Source organism: Gavialis gangeticus, unplaced genomic scaffold (assembly GCF_001723915.1).
Source record: "Gavialis gangeticus isolate Ggan-Ray unplaced genomic scaffold, GavGan_comp1, whole genome shotgun sequence".
Taxonomy (NCBI): domain Eukaryota; kingdom Metazoa; phylum Chordata; order Crocodylia; family Gavialidae; genus Gavialis; species Gavialis gangeticus.
Window position 1 is genome coordinate 183000382 of NW_017729032.1, and position 22032 is coordinate 183022413.

Here is a 22032-nt window from a genome sequence, read left to right on the forward strand (position 1 = left end):
CCAAAGACACTGAAAATACAGCAAATTTTAGACTTAAAAAGTCATGCGTAGTTAGATGGTCAGCAGGATTTACCCAAATTTAAAAAAACATGGAGTTTGCATTGTTATCCTATCCTTCTTTCCTTCCCCATTTCCTGTTGAACCCATTTGTTGTAATTTATCTTGCATTAGATTATAAAGAACCTGAAGCAGGATCTTGAATGTAGCTAGTGTAAGAAAGCCCTGACTCAAGTTGGAGCCTCTAAGTATCACCTTTGTACTAATAATAAATAATAAACAGAGCTGATACACTGGGTATCCATCAAGTATGAGATGATGGTGATAGGTGAACTTGGATACCAGAAAGGAGAAAAAGTTCAAAATCATGGATGATATCACCAAAGTTACAGTGGAGATAAGTGTTAGAAATGGACAACTTCATAAATTGTATGAAAACAAGAAGTGCTTCATAAAAAGAGCTAGACAGGCAACTCTAAAAGCAAATTTAAGTTCTCTTATATACAGCATGCATATAGCATAAATACAGCAAAGCAAACCAAGAACTTCTCTTGTACAGCCTACCAAAAAAACAAAGGCAAAGCATGGAAGAGATGTGAGTGCTCGTCCTAGATACAGAGATAAACAGCAGGGAAGGGAAGAGCTACTTAAGCCAAAGAACAGTCTTAACACAAGAACAAATTAGCCATGAACTATTTAGCCTTCAGATTGGATCATGATTTCTAACCAAGAGTGAAGTTCTGGAATAGCATTCCCATAGAAGTCTGGATCAAGAAACCCAACTAGTTTTAAGATAAAGCTTGGTAAGTCTATGAACAAGATTACACTTTAGGATTGCCTGTGATAGCAGGAGACTAGACCCAGGAGTTCTCTGCACATCACATGACCTCAGCAATCCTGAGCCAGATGTACAACCCTCTAGAAGTCAGAAGATTGTTCTTTCTCCGTGCTCAGTTGTTTTTTGATCTCTCTGCCAACTGTAGTATGAACAGTCCCATAAGGAAGTGAACTAGGAGACGATTCATTCACAATTTATACACAGAAACAAAAATTTCACAGAATATTTACTCCCAAAACCTACTTGTATTTGAGCTGACAGTCTAGAAGTGAATACCCTGGCATTGGTTTTGAACTCACAGTAGCACAAATGAAGAGTAACTTCAGAGAAATCACTGGAGATGAATCCATGAACCCTGATCTGTCACTTCCTTCTGGAATGTGGTAGAGTCTGCTCAGGTGTCTCCATAATCCCCTTACATTCCCCCTAATAGTTCTCTTTTGGGAGACTGCCCCACAATTAGGATTAAAAAAATAAGAAAAAGGAAAGCCCAATTCCAGAACTCAGCAAAAAGATTTTTGTCTTTTGCTTTAGGAGAAAAAATATTTTCATGATGCAAGAGACACTTGAACTTCTGAAAGGCTTATGTTACATTATGACTACAACTCTAATAATGGCCTGTACTCATCCTTTCCATGGGAGTAACAAGAACCTTGTCTGCCTATGTCCTTAGCCCAACATGGCTACAACCTACACCCCTGTAACGTACCATTTATAAACTTCAAGCAATCTAGTTTTATTATATGTATAAAAATGGAGCTGCAGCTCATAGTTTGTTTGAAAGGAACAGAAATAGTATGAAGACCACAATATCATATTAAAATCCTACCAATACTTAGGCAAAAAAGGAAGCATCTTCTGATTACTGTATTTCATCAGTAACTTCAGTTGCATACAAATTAAATGGGAAAACCAACAGCGAGCACCAATGCAATTGTTTTAACATATGAACAGTGGTCCAAAAAAACTGAGAACATTAGAACCTGGATTTTTTCATATCAGGTTGGCTTGCAAACTGCTTACTTTGCAATGGGCTGGCAAATTAAGAATAAGATGCTCATAAGATTGCCTGGCTTTTACCTGAAAAAGTGTCATTTCTTCACTCAGCTAGAGCATATCAGTGGTCCCACACAGCTATTTGCTGCAGCTATATATGCCCCCAGCTAGTTTGCAAACCCTTATCCTTCACAGGAGCCTAGGAACCTAACCCCATGAAGAATCCAGATTCTACTGGAAAATTGCAAATGGAGAAGTCTTCTTTGAAAGTGTGTTGCCACTTAAGAGTTTGATGCCTTCTATCTCAGCACCACTTCTGCAGATAAAGTACCAGAAGGAAAGGTGTTTAGGAACCAATGGTACAACTACTATTTACAAAACTTCCTCACGAGGGAGTGGGGAAGCAGGGGGGAAAAAAATAGATTTAGCCCAGTGCATGGAGCTGCCTTGTTACACCTCTGACATTAAGCATAAATTTCTTAAGAATCTGACCACAGGATGAGCTGATAAAGATACACTTCATTCACCAACAAGTGCTTCTTTGCTACCTCACCCTCCCCATTATTTTTAATACAACCTGGTTTAACTAACAAGAAATCTATTGTGGATTAAATTTATTAAAAATATATTATTGGGAGCTGAACACATTAATCAAGAAAGCGGAATGCCATTCCATGTAATTGCATAACTGAAGGCACAGAAAACAGAACTCTTCTCATCTTCTGCCCTGTCCAGCCAAATGCTCACCTCACTAATCACAGTCTGGCTTTAATAGGACTGGAAAAAGTGGACATATCCTTGTGGAGGTAGCAGAGGGAAGATCTCAACAAGGAGCATCAAGGGTGGCACTTCTGCCTGCCCTTGAGGACAGTGCTACTTTTGGCTGCTCCTGAACATGTGAAAACAGAATGCCTCTTTCTCAGTCCCCTTATCTTGCCCAGTGGAAGTTTAAAAAGGTGTGTCATGGTAAATATGCCCGTTTCAAACTCTGTTCTGCCCACCCCATCACCGGCTCCTATGTGGAAATGTTGGTGAGAGAAGGGTGCTGCTAGTTTTCACTAATGAGGCAAGGTAGCTGTTGTGGGCTGCCAATTTCAGATCCACTCTGAATCATAGAAAAGTAAGGCTGGAAGGGACCTCAGGAGTTCATCTAGTCTGACCCCCTGCTCAAGGCAGAATCATCATTATCTGTAAACCATCTCATCCAATTGCTTGTCTAGCCTTCTCTCAAAAACTTCCACAGATGGAGATATCACAACCTAGTGTAACCTGTTTGAATGCTTAACTATAGTTAGAAAGAGCTTCCTAATATCCAACCTAAATGTCCTTTGTTGAGATTTAGGACAATTACTTTTTGTCTTGATTCCTGCAGCAACAGAGAAAATTCAGTTGTCATCCTCTTTAACCACTCTTCATATATTTGAAGATTTATCATCCTTCCCTCATTCTTCTCTACTCCAGACTAAATGACCTGTTTTCCCAACCCTTCCTTTTAAGTCAACTTTTCTAAACCTCTAATCATTTTTGCTGCTTTCTGCTGGACACTTTCCAATTTGACTGTCTTTTCTGAGCCTGTCCCAAGATTTTGATCTATATTCAGCTGGCTTATTCTATAACCCTAGGTGCTTTTCCACCTGATTGTATTCTAACAAATTCATTCCCAATTTTCATTTAGTGGTTGGATCTTTGGCAATGCTGAGAGCTAGGCTGACTTTCACTTTGGAGGTGTGAAAGAGATTTTCCCACGGCAAAATCGGCAGGCTGCTATATGGGTTTTCTTCCCTTCAGTTTCTTTACTTACAATTGGCACAATTTTGAAAGGCTACAATGAATTTGGTGGGACTACAAAGGGTCAGAAGGAGGTTCTGTAACCCAATAGGCTGCTTGGACTTTGGTCCAGAGCATGGCACTGTATGGGAAGGGGAAATCCCGCTCCAGGTGCTTCTACTACATAACCAAGAGGTCTGTCAGGTAGCCAGGCTTGAGATGACTTTAATTTTAGCTAATATGGATAACAATAGCAAGAAAAATGTGGAGCGCAAATGTTAGTACCAAACAGCAACCTGATGATGTAGCCAGGTATCTGATGGTCTTGCCCTACCCGTGCTCTAATCTGTGCTGCCAGTTTCACTGTTGCTTGTGCTAGCTAGATTAAAACCAACACAGATATACCTACCAGTGCTACAGTTGCACCTCCTGATGGCAGAACAGACATACTGTATCTTATGTAGATTTTTCAGCCCCTTCCTCTCAGCTTTCTTTCCTCCACTCAGCAAGTGAGAATCGGGCAGGACTCTAGGCTTCCTAACAGAGTCCCTGGCAGATTCAAGGAAGTAGAGCGGACATAGCGTTCCCACCCTCATTATGTTATGTGTTTGCAATTTAAAAAGAAAAAGACACAAAACCTCCAAGAAAGACCATTCAATCTGGCAGGTCTTCAGAGGGAATTGAGGGAGGGAAATGGTGAGAGACAACCATTATTTTTTGCCTATTAATGAAATCCTACAGGATACATATTGTTACGTACAAGGTTGAGGCTATTTCACTTCACTGTATTGTATTTCATATTTCATTGCATTATGTATTATTGGCCCATATTATATGCTAGCCCAGCTGTTAAAAATTTTCTGCAGTTTCACCATACCAATTCACTTTTGACTTTCAGCAGAAACAACAACAGAGTCCTATTTCAGTGGTTCTCCAAGACTCCTGGTTCTGTTGACATTTTGTAAGAAAAATCAGCTTGTGGACCATTTCCTTATTTTCCCCACCCCTGCTCTTTCTCCCCACAAAACTTGACTTCCAAATAATGGCTTAATTCTACAGATATATACACAGGACTTGAAAGATAACTTATCAGATAGATTTGAAAGCCCCAGAATTCCTGTCTTATTCAAATAAAATTCACTGCTCAAATGAATATGAGATGAATGTTATCATGAATGGCAGGTGTAATACACTCTAAAATGCATCAGACTTGCTCATTTTGCATTTTTAATAGAAATTAGTTTTCTTTTTTTTTAAAACAAAACATTTGCAAACAACTCTTCTCTAACAGCTGAAGAGAAGTGTTAGTGATTCTGTTACTCAAACTGGTCTCTTTCCTAAAAGAGGTATGCGTGTTTAGCCTAATGAGCAGTTCAACATTTGTCTTGAATGTTGCTTTGTAATATGGATACATTCACAGGTCAAGTACCTGAGAGAACACTATTTTCTAAAGGCCATTTGCTTTTCTTATAGCTTTTCTTACTAGTCTAGCATTCATCTATTTATCACGTAGCCTTTATGAAGCAAATCAAAACAACAGTAAGAAAACAAATGTAAAACTCAAAAGATTTGGAGAAACTAAGGGCTCATTCATGTCATTCACCATGACATCTTTCTGAGAAAAAACACAGACTTTTTTTGATCCAAATTTTTGCCAGGATTATTCGAAAAAAAATGCTAGGAAACAAGTCAGACTCGAATCAAAATGTATTTCACTTTTATACATGCTATACATGTCATGCAAGTGAAGAATTCTACCAGTTATACAATGACACCATATAAATCTCAGGTGACATTTGTCAAACACAATATATCACAGTAAAACAAACATGATTAGTTTGTCTTTTTTTTTCTTTATTCTTTAGGAAACATATGTAGGACTAGTTTGGAAGACACAGTACCATGCTACAGCTTACTGCACAGTCAACAGAAAGATATTTTGCTGAAATACATCAACATAAATAGAACTGTACTGTTGTAGGCATGTTTTCTTTATATACTTGCACACAATTTCATTGGCTACTTTAATTTTTTTAAACAGTTGCTGGCTTTAAAAAGCACAAAACAGGGCTACAATTGAGACCAAGCTACACAGTAAACTTCCTTATATATATATATATGTGTGTGTGTGTGTATATATATATATATATATATATATCAAAAAAAGTTTCCACTTTTTTGTAGTTTCCAAAAAGTGATTTTTTTTTAAAGGAATTGGACAGAAAAGTCCTTCCAAGCAGCACAGAATCTAGCATAAAAGTTACCATAGTTCACTAAAAAAAAAACCCTAACCAAAATACATGGTATGGCACGTAATATCTATATATCTTATGTTCTCAAGATGAATTTCCCCATATTGATGTTTGCTGAGTATTAAGAATGCTAATAGTGTTAAACAGGTGAGAAAATTGTGCAAGTGCCCCACAGCCTTGCACTTTTTGTAGTTATATCTGTATGTTGTTTTACTGATATTATATTTTTTGTTGAGTCTATAGGAAGACAAAAGAGTTATCCACATAAATGAAAGTCTACTGGTATTAATAATTTATCAGTCTCTCTAAATTGTATCTGATCCCCACAATGTTCTTGCTTGGAACTACTGCTATGTAATGCATATTAAGGAGACTGAAACAGGCATCTTGCCTATGTTATTACCAGGGTTATCTGACACCTAAATGATACAGTCACTTAAAGACTTTAAGTCTTTAACCAACCAATGATTTACAAGTGGCTAAAAGAACCCAAATAGACAAAATAGTCATGTATAATGCATATTAGCATGGAGTAATTCTAATACTCCACAGTCAGTAAGAAGGCTTCTTTAATTCCAGCAGTTACATATTTTTTCATGCCTCATCAGTTATAGTTTGGTAATTATACACCTGCAAAAAAGTTGCCATGAATTCTTCAAGTTTTTATCTTTTTGTTAATAAAAAAAAGAAAAAAAAGAAGATAGGCATGGAGCTGAAGTCCAATACATTATTGAATATTAACACACTGGGTAAACCTCAAATATATGTACAAGAAAAAAAGATATCCAAGTAATTCTATGATAGATAAAACTTAAAAGAAGAATGATTTTCAAATAAAATGCACAGGGTAAAATCACAGTGAAGTATTCAGATGAATTTTAACTTAAAAAAAAAAGTGCTTTATTAGCAGCTAAAGCTCAAATTCTAAAGCACAATGAATCTTCCCTGAAACCATTTTATGGATTCCTGGTTTCTACCAAGAGTGGCCAGTTATCCAACATACCACGTGGGAAGACAGTTATATTCAGCTCTGATTATTTGGAATCCAGTGTTCAAGGACTGCAGAAGCTTTTTCATATGACAAGCTCATATTTAACTGCCAGCAGCATCACAGGGATGTATGTTCTCCACAAATTACTACCTCTGTCTGTTAATAAAAAAGAAAAACATAGTTTGATGCAATTAAATGGCTCCACTTTTGCTAACTTAAGAGTATTCTCCTGCAATAAAATTAGTGGCAACATAGTACTTTAAGACTGTCATTATTCTATAGAAAATTTGCTTTTACTTAGTTTGTAGGTTTTCCAGGGAAATGACTGTTACCAGGCTCTACAATGCTGTGTATATTACAGCAGCAAGAAATAATAAACAGCAACAATAATCACCAGTTTCCACTTCATTATACATAACTAGATTCACTTTTATTTTCTCTATGCTATTATAATAAAATAGGGTATAAATAAGAACTGTGGCTAATAGGAAAGTGTATATAATAATTTAATGACAAGAAAACATTCCTGTATTTTTATTATATTTTTTTATTCTGGGATAGATATGTTCTTCTTTTGAATATTCTTAAGTTAACTACATGTTTTCAAGTACCTCAGTGAAACTAATATGTGGTATTAGCACCGATTTCAGAAGAATCTTATATATGTTATTAAATAGCAACTACTTTCTGTGTAATTAACAAATGAAGACACAGTTCCTCAAGGAACTTAAATCAGTAGTCCTAAACTCTCCCTGAAGGCTCAGCCTCAACCAGAGCTAGTTATGACCACGTGCCATTTTTTTTTCCATTTGTGGCAACTTCCTTGCTTTTGCTTACCCTGGCAAAGAACCAGCTAGTAGATGAGGAAGGTCATTACCTGCAGTTCTTAATATGAAGAATGTGGGGTCAATAACATTTTACTCTGGCCTCAGTTCATTTTTCCAACAGCTAAAAAACTCCCTCCTTACTCATGATGTCCCTGACACCCACACGTCTTCCTGGGCCCTCATCTAGTCCCCTGTGTTTCTCACCCACAATGGCAAGGAAAAATACACATACAACAGGAAGTCATATAAAAAAGTGCAAAGTCAAGATTTAGAAGAACTATAACAAAGGAACAGTTAGCTAGTCTCCCAGTGCAAAGCAGGGGGTCCAAAATGAGAGGAAAGAAGAAAGTTGGAAGAGAGTAGAGCAGTGTAAAGTATTAGAAATTAACTAAAAGGACTTTGATTTTTGATGTGGGATTCTAATGGCTTGTGTTTAACCCTAAGAAAATGCTCATTTCCAAGATATTCAACAAGTAAGTCAGAGGCGGGCAATTATTTCAGCTGGAGGACTGCTTAACGAGGTTTGGTGAGTAGGCAGCCCTGCCCCTTAACAGTTGCCCTACCCCCTGGTCGCCATTTTGGGACCTTAAGTTCTGCCCCTAACCCCTGACCTTTGCCACTGGAAGTCCCTCCCCTTCCTCCCCAGAAAAACTCCTTTTGGTAGGGGGGTGGCCATCTCAAAACCAGAAAAAAACCAAATCATACACTAGAAATCAAACACCCGCTGTAACATATTTTAAATTTTATTATAAAAATATTTTTCTCATGATTTGTGTTTGCATTGCGTGTATAGAGGTGATTGCATAGTAACTCAAAAATCAAGTCTTAGTCTTGCATAGTGTGATGAGGTGTGGTTGGGGGGCGTACAGTGGAGTGTAGGGGGCTCCATGTGTGTGTATGGTGGGGTGTGGGGGGGTGAATGGTGGAGGATAGGGGCTGTGGGGGGATTGCGATGGGGTGTGGCTGTGTGTATGTTGGGGACAATAGCGTATGTTGGGGGGTTATGGGGGCAGGGTGTAGGTGTGTGGTGTTTGTGGGGTGTGAGGGAGGATGTGTTTGTGGGGAGCCCCCACACTCCTCCCATGGCACATGGCCCCCATAGGCAGCAGGAGCAGCTGCAGCAGGTGGGGGCACTCGTGTCTGGTGCAGGTGCTGCCACTTGGCGTTGTGTGGCTCTGGCCAGCGCTGCACATTGTGGTGAGGAGTGCAGCCCAGCCAGGCTGCCTCTATTGCTGGGCCTCCTGCTGCGCATGTGCAGTTTTCACGCTCAGGCACCACTGAAAGGAAGCTCCACACACTGGAGCCAGCTGCCGTTGCTGCCCCCTGTCACACAGGTCCCAAGACTCCACCAGAGGGGAGCCCTGGCCCCTGCTTCCCTGTGGAGTTCCAGGACCTGTACGACAGGAGGTGGCAAAGGCAGCTGGCTCCAGCACATAGAGCTTACCTCCAATAGTGCGTAAGTGTGGAAGCTGCATATGCGTGGCAGGAGCCCTGGTGATAGAGGTGGCTTGGCCAGGCTGTGCTCCTCACTGCAATGTGCAGCACTAGCTGGAGCTCTGCACCGCTGGGTGACACCACCAGTGCCAGGCATGACCACCCTGAGCATCCCCACCTGCTGCTGCTGTCGCTGCCTGCAGGCGCTGCGAACCATGGGGGGAGTGCATGGGTGGTCCCCACACCCTGCCCACCCAAGCTCCAGCCCCACACTCTTGCCCAAATGCAGCTCCCTCCCAACCCCTGCCACTTCCCTACCTGCTGTCCGGAGCAAGGGGGGTGCTGGGAAAGCTGAGCAGGGCCCCTGCAGCTGCAGCTGCAGCAGTGCCAGCTGCAGACCCACCCAGAAGCTACATCCTGGCCAGACCAGACCCTTCTGCCCCACAAGGGTGGGAGTGAGGCACAATAGGGTATGTTGGCCGGGGTGGAGGGGGAGGTGCATACATGGGCACCTCACTCCCACCCTCCTGGGAGGAAGGGCTGTGTGGGGTACAGTTAGTTGATGGGTACCGTGGGCCAGTGGCCTGCAGCCCATATTTTGGACCTAGATAATTAGCTAGTGCTCCAAGGGTTCACTTTATCATGAAAGAGACAGTGCAGGAAAGTTCAGAAAAGGGGCAACCAAGTTGCTTAAGTTTTGACTGAGGAATTTTACACTAGGAGATGTCACATAGAGTAGGATTCTACAATTGTACATCAGGAGTATTCTGGGAGTTTAGAATTTATACTGAGGTACACTATTCAGCACAAGATAGAACAAACAGACAGCAAATTTTCCCACTACGCTTTTTTTCTTTTTGTTCCCAGTTAAACAGAATCAGAAAGCCTAATGCTTAATATTATGCTGCTCACAGGACTGGATTCTCCTTTGACTTTGTGCTATTTATTCCCAATAGCTTATCATATTTTCGAAGTTAGTAACAATGCTTTACCTTTCTCTGTTCCACAGGGTAGCAAGGCTGTCAACAGATGGAGTTAAGGGTGCTTTCCTGTCCTGGACTGTTAAATCCATCAATCAAGTTCTTGTTACAATCATCTATGCTAATAGTTTCACTGGACATCTTGGAGTAAGTGGCCTGGCCAGTGAAATCCAAGAGATCTTCAAGAGCCTTGGCATTACTTGTTCCATTCTGGTCCATAGAAACACTGGGCATCAGTTCATTCATGGGGGAATATTCTGGGATAGATATAAGTTCTTCTTTTGAAACTGGACTGTGTGAAAGACAAAGTGGGGAAAAATTAACAGAAGTCTTGTAAAATTTACTTTAAAAAACCAAACAAACAAAACAAAAAAACCCAAACACACTCAAGTGTAAAGGTGTAGCCTGACAGTCCTGAAGAGCTATATTATCTATTCTCAGACCAGCTGCATCATGCTCAACCCCATACACAGAATGACAGCACCTTCTACAGGAAAGAAAGTTATTCTTTCTCCTTGATCTTGAGGGTGGCTGTTTGTTGTAGATATCTGTACTCTAGGAACTGGACTAACATAAATAATTCATATTAGTCTACCCAACACCAACAGGCTTGATCAAATTGATCACTCAGAGATTAAAGCTCAGCATGCCACTACTGGAGCCATTGAGTTCTTTGTATTTACTGTTTGAATGTTTTTTCACAGAATACACATGCGTACCCAAGGAGATTTATACACGTCTGATATTATGAGTAGCAAGCAAAGTCACATTGGTGTCAGTATGTGATGTTTATAGGGTATCAAGTCAGGCTTGAGGATAAGCCTAGGAAGGATCATGGCTTACATTCTATTAATTATACGCAAAACAGATTTTAATGATGTATTTGATGCAACACCAACCATGTTGTATTTCAAAAACTAACTTTACAGAACCAGTTACCAAAGCAAATGCAGACTATCTGCTGCTTAGACAGTGCTCTGCTGTTTTTAGTTCATTTGCCCCAACTTAAATTAGCAAAGCATCTGGCACCACATGTCATCATACTGTAGCAGCATATAACAGATGTATTTTGGCTTTTACTGACAATTCTTCAGGGGCACAAGTGGATGTTACAGTCCTACAAAGAATGAAAATATGACTGATTTATACTATTAACAGGAAATGAACATGACATATTCACACTTACTATAATGTGTGTCTGTGTGCTTACGTGCATGCATATGTCTGTGTGTGTGCATATTACACACACACACCTTCTGTAGTCCAAACATTAGAATACAAAAATTTCTACAATTTTATTTTTCATTTTTCTTAACAATTATGAGTTTAAGGAGACAACGATTAAAAAGCTATAATAAACTTGACATTTTTTTAAAATACAAAATAAGAAATTTTGCAGTTTGCTTCCCATAGCAAACAACCTTGCAGCTTCAATTCTCTTGCTGCACGCAAGCTTATCACTAAAATCCTATAATACTAAGAAATCTGATGTTATTTACTTGTTGCCACATACTTGTGCTGAATGCTTTAAAAAAAAAAAAAAAAGATTATTGAGAACGTAAATGTTTTAATCTATTCCATAGCATTATTCATAGGGGACAGTGGTGTGTACGACATTGTTTTACAGTTGGTATAAATCACAAACTGATGACACTTAAAGCAATATCTATAATACTCATTTAACAGCAATACGTGGTCAGAACTCTAAAGACTATTCGGAGGACCTAGATGTATCTGTGTGCACTTGCAAGTCTGGACAGTGAGAAGGCTTCATTTATTTTTGTAAAATGAAATGAAGTTGTGCTTTATCCTTCAGTTTGAAACTGCACTTGCTTCTTGACAGCAACTACCTGGGCATTTTTACACATGTAAGAGGCGCAGCACTGGGCACTTCAAAAAGCACCCGGTGCTGCGTGGCTTACAGTTGTGTAAGTGGCAAAGTGTGTGTCAGTGCACAGAAAATGGCAGTGGCACACTTTTGAACTAACACACATAGAAGGTGATTTAGTTCAAAAGTGCACCACCACATTTTCTGCATGCTGATGCACATTTTGCTGCTTATACAACTGCAAGCAATGCAGCACTGTGCGTGTCAGCTTGCATGAGGAACAGACTCAATTAATCAAGTCTGCTCTGACATACCGGATCTCTGGCGCATCCAGGCACAAAAATGTATGTGTATAAATGCCCCCTGTTACTAATGGGAATACATGCCAAACAGTTACACAGGGGTTCAAAAATAGAGATAGAGAGTTTGCAGAAAAGTAGATTAACAAGTGAATCTGCAGATGTTTGGAGGGGTTGCAGATTTGGAGGGATTTTTTGTTGTTGTTGTTTTAAAGTTGTTTAAAACTTGTGTGATCTATATGCTGTGTACCTCACATCCATAGACTGAACCTCATCTGTTGAATCATCCATGCTGTTAGATTTCCCATCAATGGCATCCAGGTGAATAAGCCCTGGGACTGACTTAAGTCCATTAGCAAATACATCTTGAGGAAGTGTTTCGGTAGCAGCACCTTCTAAGCTTTTACTTTCCTGGCAGGTTTTCAGTCCATTGATCTCTACAAAAGAATCTCATTAGAAAAATGTGACACTTGCAAGATTTTTAGATAAAAATCACAAAATGCTTTGAGTCATAGAAATCAAAGATGGAAGTAACCTGGCATGGTATCTTTTCAATCTACCTGCTGCTACAGAATTGTCCTCTACAATGTATTTTCATTTTAAAAAGAAAATTAATACATTACTCCTTTACAACATGCACTGAGCAGCCCCAGGGGGTGAAGTTAGAAACAAATTATACTTCACCATTTGCATTTACCATTTACACTCCAGAACTTTGAAAGAGCCGCACAAATACCCTGCAGCAACCTACAAGAAAAATCCCCACTGATTGCACACTCTTGGTTGTTACCTACCATCTCATGCTTGAACCAATAAGAAGGATATCTGAACAATTACAGCCTAGACGTGAAAAGAACCAGACCTTGAGAGAAACAGTCCCAAACTTACCCACCACCCCCTTTTCTCATCCCCCTGTTCTGCTTCTGGGCTTCAAACGATCCCCTGATCTTGCCCAACTCATCAGCACAAGAAAAACTCCCTCCTGATCAAGGGGCACCTAATGGGACCCAGCTCTGCCTTAACACTAAATGCAAGACTTGCAAACTTATCTCTACTGCCACAACAATCAACACTCTCCACAACAAAAACATCAGAATCCACAGATGATACATGTCTATCCCAGAAGGTATATCTCATCCAGGTCACTAATGCCTCATGGAAACTATGTAGGTAAAAGCAGTCAAAAACTATGCACTAGAATAAATGATCACTGAAAAAAGAAAAAGGACAGAGACACTAGATCACAGATAGGAGAACATTTTCCACAGAAAAAAAATCACTCTGTTTGACCTCACAATTCTTCTGCTCAAAGGAACCCTAAGAAACACCTTTGAAAATTGCGCCTGGGAACAAAAAATCATTAAACTATTGGATGCTAAAAAATCAGGGATTTAACAAAGATGACTTCATGGTCCATAGCTGAAACTTACTAATCTCTGCACTTTGCAAGTGTTAATGGACCCCCCCCGAAGAATCTTGTTCTTCCATTGTCAAGATTTACTGCATCTCTTGTCTGTTGGGTACCTGATTTCTCTTATACCCTGTTTTTATTTACATATGGAATTTTACACAAGCTTTTGTTCCATCTGCTACTTAGGTCTGCTGTGTCTGCTTCTCAGAGACTTAAGGAAAAGTACTGTGATACCCAAAAGCTTATTTACATTTATCCCAACCAGGCAGTCGGTCCAATAAAAGACATTACCCACAAGAACTCTGGCCTCTTTAATATTTCCTACGCCACAACAGCAATAACATCACCTCAACAGTACTTCACCATTTGCAAGTTTTTAAATTTATCAGTACTTAAAATACAGATACTATTTTCATCAAAACAAATTCAATGGAAGAGATAATATCTGAAAAGTGCTAAGAAAGCCTGCCTAGCTTGGCTGGAAAGGAGGAATTTTGAACACGCAGAAATATGCAGACTAGAATAACTTACATAAAAGCTAATTTCAGACAAAATATAGAACAGGACTTTGTCATTAGAACAGTGGTCTCAGGCTTCTACCTAAATGGCAAGCCAAAGGCAATGCTCCAGGTTCTTATTCTTAATATTTTTACATATAAATATATTAGTTTCTTTTCTGGATAAAAATGGAGCACATTACAGCATTCTACTTGAGGTTATGAATTTTTGTAAAGCATCAGCTATGAAAATGGGTCGCAGCAACTCAGTGATTCTCACCTGTTTGACTGAGAACAAGGGTTTTCAGTTGCTTTTCCACATTCAGCATTGATGGTGTCTCCAGTTTTGGCTCTTCTTTCTATAAGCCAATAACATATTAGCTGCATTAGGTGAAAGGCTGTAATGTTCAGGGAATCAAATGCAACCAAAACATCATCTTTTAAAAAACCTACCAGTAAATGTACACAACTATTTTAGAAAGGTTTTACTCAATTCTATACAAGCATAAGGAACAGCAAAAGCTAGAGAACCCAAGATTTCATCTTTATACTGCATCTATCCTGGCAATATTCCCTAAGCCAGTGTTGTCCAACTAGTGGCCTGTGGGTCCCATGCAGCCCATGAGGGGCTCATGCATGGCTCCTGCCAGAATCTCTAGGCTCCCCTTTCTCTCCTTTGATTGCTGTTTCCTGCTTTCATGAAGGAGCTGAGGGTGAGCCAGGCCCAGGGACTGGGGAAGAAGGGAAGAGGGGAAATCGCGTTCACACATCTGCACAGCACAGCAGTGGAGGGGCGTGTCATTTGGGTGTACAGTACAGCAGTGGGTGGGGGACACACCAGATACAGCATGCAGCCCTTGCTGGTGCAGCCCCCAGGGCATGTGGCCCCTTGGGACTTAGAAGTTAGACAGCCCTGCCCTATTCTGTCAGATCAGGTATATCAACAGGACACTGGACCTTGTGAAGAGCCCACTACCTCCTTGGGAAGAAGAGGCACAAGGTAAGTAATGGAGCCAAAAAGAGAAGAGCAGAAGCTCAAGGAGTGGGGTAAGAGCCTGGTTTAAAAAGAATGCCAGGAAGGGGTCCAAAACTAACTGAAACAGATGGGGAATGCAGCATCCAGAGTGGGAGGGTACACTTTAATAAGCACAACTGTAAGAGTCTCTTAAGGAAAGAGGCAGACAGTTTTCCCAAACTGAATCTTAATACAAGTAAAAAACCAGGCACCATAGCTCTGTTGTTATTCCTACTCTTCCCCCCAGAATTAACAGAGGGGCACAAAGAGATCAATGTGTTGACTGTCATCTTCAGTGAAAGAAGTACAGAGCACTAGAGCAAGCTTAATGGCAGCAGCATGCCACAGTACCACCAGAGTGGCTCTGCCCATTTATGCCATTCACCGCTTCCACAGCCTATGACAGCACCACCAGCCATAAAGTCAGAGTATTACCACAGCTACAGTCACCTTTTCATTTTACAATTTCTCTGAAGCATGAGGGCCAGATCTTATGCCACCCTGGCAGCATCTAAATATCTATATGCGAACTTTGTCCTCCCTGCCTAATTTTCTAAAAAACCATTTAATTGTCTACTGCTAGCTTTAAGACCAAGTCACAGAGGACATGTCTCACTCTGTTGGCAGGATACTAGGTAGCCACAGTGTGCCCAGGAGCATCCTTGCCAGGCAGCCACAGAGTGCCCAGGAGCATCCTTGCCAGGCACACTGCAAAAGCAGGTGTAGATGTACCCAAACAACAGCAAAGGAATGAAGGGAAAGAGGAGAGCCCACCCACCTCATGCATCAATATTTTCCCAGGGACTAGAGTAGGGTAGCCTTGGGATGCACTTAGAGACTTAGATGCCTAAAACAGTGAAATAAGATTTGGCCTTAAGATAAAAGCATCTCATGCAAAGCATTTACCCTACATGGAACTATCCTACAATCTTTTTTTTTGTTTACTAGGATAAAGAGAGAGATACCTTTGCTTCTGGTGTGTCACTCTTTCTTGTTCTTTTCATTATTTCATCAATTCTCTAAAAATCAACATAAATCAAATCAGAGGGTTAGGAGACAGTCATGCTATTTAACTGGAATGGAAGGCTTAAGAGATTAGTAATGATGAGCAGAAAGCAAGAAAGATTGATTTCCCGTAATGTCATGACCTCTTCTCTGTCTCCACTGGAAAAAAGGAGAATAGAGATGAGGAGAATACAGAAAAAGGAGGAGGAAAGAGGAACACGGAGCTATCTTTGACACCACATTCCCAGCAACCTGAATTTCTCTCACTGTGAAGATTAATAGATGAGTAATAAAACCAGTATTTGTGATTATGAGATGTGAGCTGTTATGCCCAGCTCCCAAAGGAGAAGCTTGTTTCCAAACATTAACTGAACACTAAGTGCTCAAATCTCAGACTGTTTCTTCATCAGAGCACAAACTGAATACCATATTTTCTTGCATATAACCTGCACAATACCCCCCAACCATCCCCAGCACCTAGGGTATCTAATGGGGAAACATCGATTCTACCACTAAAAACATACCATTGGTATACACCTAAGATTGCTTTTGTCCGGCAGATATCATACAATTTTTTTCTAAAGAGCAAAAATCCATCTCCTCGACTAAAATACCACACTGAGCAAACTTCAGAACAACAAAAAAACCAACAAAAAACGACTATTGTTGTTGAGTGTTAACCATTACTTTGCTTGTAAGGCTTATCCCTTTCTTTTCCTCCTTATCCATTTTGTCTACTTAAATTGCAAGCATTTCGGGGGTAAAGACCACCTGGTCTTTGTTGTATAATGCCTGGAACAACAGAATGCTATTCTTAATTGACCACTATGTGATACCATAGTAAATATGATTAAATAAAAATAATTATCAAGTCTGCAACAGCTTACAAATTAGCAAAGTATAAAGAAAATTAAACTGGAATTTTGTTTTGTTTTTGTTTTTTTAGTATATTAGGGCTAGCTTATGGATACCCTCATTTAAACCACAGGTATTAATACTTTAAAAATGGAAGTAAACACCTACCTTCTTTCTCTCCAGTCTTTCTTGCTCAATCTGCTGCATGATTTGTTCCCTTTCCAAACGTAGGTGTTCAGCTGCCTCTCGAGCTTTGGCTTCTGCTTCTTCTCTCTAATCAAAATGTTTAAGTCATAAGAGAATTGTTTATTTTAGGCAGACAAGCAGATTTTATAAAATATTTTGAGACCTCCCCAATATATACTGCTGGCAGAATATGGCAATATATACTGTTGGCAGACTATATCAGAACTTTTCCACCCAGCTCTACACAGAACCCATTCTAAAAAGGCAGCCACTGAGGGCATCCCTGAGACAGCATTTTCCAGACTACAGTTTATCTTTACTGCAATGAATCACTGCTTTCCATTTAACCTAAGAAATAATAGGCTTCAAGAAACATAGAAACTACTCTTTATTAATTGTTCCATACTTGTGTTTTTTTAAACATTTAATAAACAAGGTTGAGATTAATAAAAACAATGAAGTACACATTGCTCCCAGTGCTTCGACCAGTTGTTGGTTCCTGGCACTTTTGAAAAATCAGGCCCATTGCCTTTAGGAAAACTGTACTTCAGATATCTGCCTCCTTAACACCTGCCCTTGAGAGATGCATCATATTCTATACCTGTTTCTCAAGCTTAGCTTGCATCTCTTTTTCCTGCTTTTCCTTCAGCATGGATTCCTCCTCAGCTTTCTTCCTAGCTTCCTCTTCTGCCTTTCTCCTGGTCTCTTCCTCTTCACGTTTTCTTTCCTCTTCCTTCTTACGAGCTTCTTCCTCTAGACGAATTCTTTCCTCTTCTGCCTTTCTTTGCTGCTCCTCTCTCTCGAGCCTTCAAAAATAGCAGTGCATTTAGAAGTGAAGCACCTGCTGCACCTTAACAAGGATTATGCTGTATTGACAGTAGAGCAATTGGTCTGGCACCAAATAACATATGTTTTATGGAAAGTGGAGGCACTGGCCGCAACTTTTTAATTAGGGATACAACCAACTTCTAAGATTTATTTCTATCTTTTATTTCACAGAAACAACACTCCCTTTTGAACAGTGACATAACTAACATTAATTAGAACTAAATTTTCTTGTTTTCTTCAAAAGTAGCTTATGCAGAATTTAAAAATGTTCCAGCTTTGAATAGTTACAAATAATGACAATTCCACTGTGCCTTACTGACTGTTTTAATTGATCCAGGGAAGCAACTATTTGTATGCAGTCAAATCCCCACCAAGGGGAGGATACCAATCAGGCCACAGTGGCATAGATGGAAATAAGGGAGACAACAGGTCTTGGGGGTGCAGGGCAGGGGTCCACCTTGCTCCACACTGGAATAGGCCCAGAGCCATGATGGATAATAAGTAGCTCGGCTGGTGGGGAGGGGAGGAAGGGTGCCAGGAGGAGGCTGCAGGGCACCAGCATGGGGGCAGAGGTGGCAAGCAACTACTGAAGCTCTGACTTTACCCCAGACCATAGGTAAGAGCCAGAATAGAAGCTGTAGCAGCCACCCTCCCACATCCCCCAAGCCTTGTACTCAAATCCAAGATGAGGAACGTTTTTCTCCCTGTTGAATATGGGGAGGGGAACTGCATCTTAGAGTTGAGTATATCCCTTCAATGGATCAGGTTAAATGTCTAGCATGTGACAGAGTGTGAGATAAGCATAGTATTATTAACTTCTTTAGCGTTTAAGTCAGCCAAGTTGTGGCCTGCCATTGAGATCTTATCCCCACCTGTCTTTACCTGCATGTGATCAATTCGGGAAAGCATGTTTCCTAAAACAATAGTACAGATCACTAAGGGTCAAGAAAGCAGAGACCTGTATTCATTAGCTCCCCAGGAAAACTGACGCTGAAGTAAACCCCTAACTATGGAACTGCTTCAAGTCTTACACACGTAAGCTGATTTAAGAGTCAGCTAAATATAGCACTTGGTTATATTAAATATCTAAATGTCTGGCACCCTGCCCCTGTAAAACTTTAAGGAGGCTGGAAACTAAACTTACTGTCTCTAGTAGGGATACCAGCAAACATGCATTGTGGCTCTGCACAATACTCCAATCCCAACCAGAAACAGGGTAGCCACATCAAGTAGTGCAGGAGATGGAGCAATTAGCATGCATAGGTGGTAATTAGCTTGCTTACTAAGTAGTGCTAATTAGCTGTCCTCAACAGAGTTAGGGGTGAACCTAACTGCTTGCAGCTAAGTTTCTTACGGTACCTGGGCTACATTGCTGTCCTCAGAGCTCTCATTCCCATGTGAAACTTTACCATGAAGCCAAGGGTAAGGTAGTAATAACAGACAGGTAAGGAGCTAGAAGGTAGTTACAGTCTGTGGCTGGTTGCCCAGTCTATGAATATACCATTCAAGCTAAAAAGAGTTGAGGATGCTGCAGTTGCTGCTATTCACTCCCCCAACCACGAGGGAATCCAGGTGACAGAAAGGCCCTAGGACTGCACTGAGATTCTTAACAGTGTCTGCTTTGGCCAGTTGCTTAGCAACACTGAAAATGCTTTGAATTGAATCCCATTCAGTCCTCCAGTCCAAAAGGTATCTCTATGCTGCAGCCTGCAGGGTACACACAAAGGTACTCAATCTAATTTCAAACAAGCAAAAATTAGCCCACACTGTGTGACTCCATGCTGTTACAGCTAGACTGCTTCTGATACCGCAACTAGCTCATTTAAGGCTAGTCTGAACATCTTTACCAGACACTGCAGTCTGCAGTACAGACATACTCAGAGGCTTGAGGTGGGTTGAGAAGGTAAAGCCATGCTTCCCACACTTTTCCTGAGTATGACCCCAGTTATGATCATATTTCCTCAGCATGGTCCCTCACTCCCAAACTGCAGCCTCCCCCCACTCCAGATATCCCTCACTCCCAACCCATAGTCCCCCACCCTCTGCAGATGCCCCAAGGCCAGGCCCTGCAGGCCCCAAACACTGCCCCCCACCCTGCAGCACCCAAGCCCCAGCTGTCACCTGCGGAAGGTGGTGGCTGCTCTGGCCGGGGAGGAATATGGATCCCACCCCCCCTCCTCCTGTCCCCTCCTCAGTGGGTGACATGGCAGGAGCACCCCAGGGAGTGGGGGGAACCCGGGATGGGAGGGAGCACTGCACTGCCACCAAAGCTGAGGCACCTCCTGCCTGCCTAGCAGCAGCAGGGTCACAACTCCACGCTGCTGCCATGCCTTACCTTGGTCCCTCGCTGGGTCCCTCCTGCTGGGCCCTAGAGGTGGCTCCTGTACAGAGCTGGTCTGGCCCAGCTGCAGCCCCACATCTTGCTATGGGTGCAGACATCTCAGGGGCATGTTCCTCCTCACCACACCGCCTTGGCCCCTGCTCCCTTCTGCCACATTGCTTGGGCTCCCTCACCCCCTGCCTTCCCCTCTGCAGGTTGCTGCTCTCCATGGCTCTGTGCACATGTATGTGGTGTCCCCTGCCTCCAGTCACCCTCCTCCACTTCCCCCAGCCCCAAGCAGCCCCTTGCAGGCTGGAACTCTGTTAGTTTGAAAGAGTTTTCCACCTCTAAAGGAGAAATCCATGATTTTATCCATTCAAGGAGAAAATCCAGATCCCTGTTTATCACCACCCCATCTGCTGACATTCCAGCCCCATTTGGGGTTGCAACTTACAGTTTGGGAACCACTGAGGTAAAGTAAGGAAAGGAAGAGGATCCTCAGGGCTCTTAAACGGATACGCTCTACATTTCTATTTCATCAGAGGTAAAAGTGAACTATACCAATGAGTTGCATGGGCTAAATGAAGACCTAAAGTTAGGTTCCAGAGGAGATGAATTGAATCTCAGGAAATGCTGAGTTTCAGACAACTCCCATAGAGCAAGAGAAACTTCCATTGTCTTTCTGACTGCATTTGTCTAATACTTCATATAAACAGACCCATGGCCTAAACTTTTGCTTCTGGGTGCTAATAACTTACTATATTACTGCTAACAACTTTGAAGATCAAACAAATATACCTTTCACGCTCTTCTCTTTCTTGTTTCTCTTTTTCTTCTTGTTCTTTCTGCAGGCGAGCCTGACGCCTTTTCTCAGCCAAAATTTTTGAAGCTTCTTCTGCATCTGTAGTCCCTGCCATGAGCTTTCCTGGTGGTGCATTGTGGTTAGAATATTTGGCAGGAAGTAAAAGAAAATATAAAATACAAATATATATAAATGTTACATCACATCTTCAGCAACTACCTTTATCTTTTCACTCAGACTCCTATCTGCCCATTCACTCATCTCATAAATCCAGGTTTTGTTTTGCCTTTCTATCCATTTTCTACATCCCTTGCACACTTAAAGCTTAGTGGGCCACTCTATTTTGTATAAGGTTTATGAAGGCCAAGTCAATAAAAGGCCACTGAAACAGCCAGAGCCAACCCGAGCAGGGTGCAGGGCCCAAGGCAAAACAGCTCATGTGGGGCCCAGCCCCAATTCTGCGCACCCAGGACCCAAAGAAGTTGCCGGGGCCATCATCAGTGGCGGAAGTGGGGCAGTGGTGGCAGGGCAGAGTCACTGCAGCTGCTCCGTCCAGCTCTGCAAGGCCCCCCAGAGCACAGGGCCTGGGACAGTTGCCCCGATTTGCCCCCACCTAGAGACAGCCCTGGAAACAACTACAGAAATATTAAGATTAATATAACAACTTGATTGTAGAGTACGATTTTAGATTATACCTATTTTAGAGATTTCATTGAATCTTAAAAAAAGAGGTACACAATATTTCAGACTGTTCCAATTACTACAATCCAAGTAGCACTTACTGTATTACCTCAACGGAACTTGGCTGTCCTCAGGCAAACAAAAGCATTTCATAGAATCATAGAATCAGAGTCGGAAGGGACCTAGACAGATCATCGAGTCCAAACCCCGCCATGGGCAGGAA

At 41.3% G+C, this 22032-nt stretch overlaps 1 protein-coding gene across 1 annotated transcript in view; it reads right to left on the bottom strand.

Moving 5' to 3' along the window:
* Window positions 1-6724: 6724 nt before the first annotated feature.
* MAP7D2 (MAP7 domain containing 2) overlaps window positions 6725-22032 on the bottom strand; it is a 194876-nt gene continuing 179568 nt past the window's right edge. Inside the window, exons 12-19 of the mRNA XM_019523860.1 lie at window positions 21125-21251; window positions 17780-17984; window positions 17161-17265; window positions 16098-16151; window positions 14398-14476; window positions 12460-12658; window positions 10095-10374; window positions 6725-6997 (exon numbers count right to left, since the gene is read on the bottom strand). Coding sequence (XP_019379405.1) covers window positions 10125-10374; window positions 12460-12658; window positions 14398-14476; window positions 16098-16151; window positions 17161-17265; window positions 17780-17984; window positions 21125-21251 — 1019 coding nt within the window. The 3' untranslated portion in view covers window positions 6725-6997; window positions 10095-10124. The remainder of the gene's footprint in view (window positions 6998-10094; window positions 10375-12459; window positions 12659-14397; window positions 14477-16097; window positions 16152-17160; window positions 17266-17779; window positions 17985-21124; window positions 21252-22032) is intronic.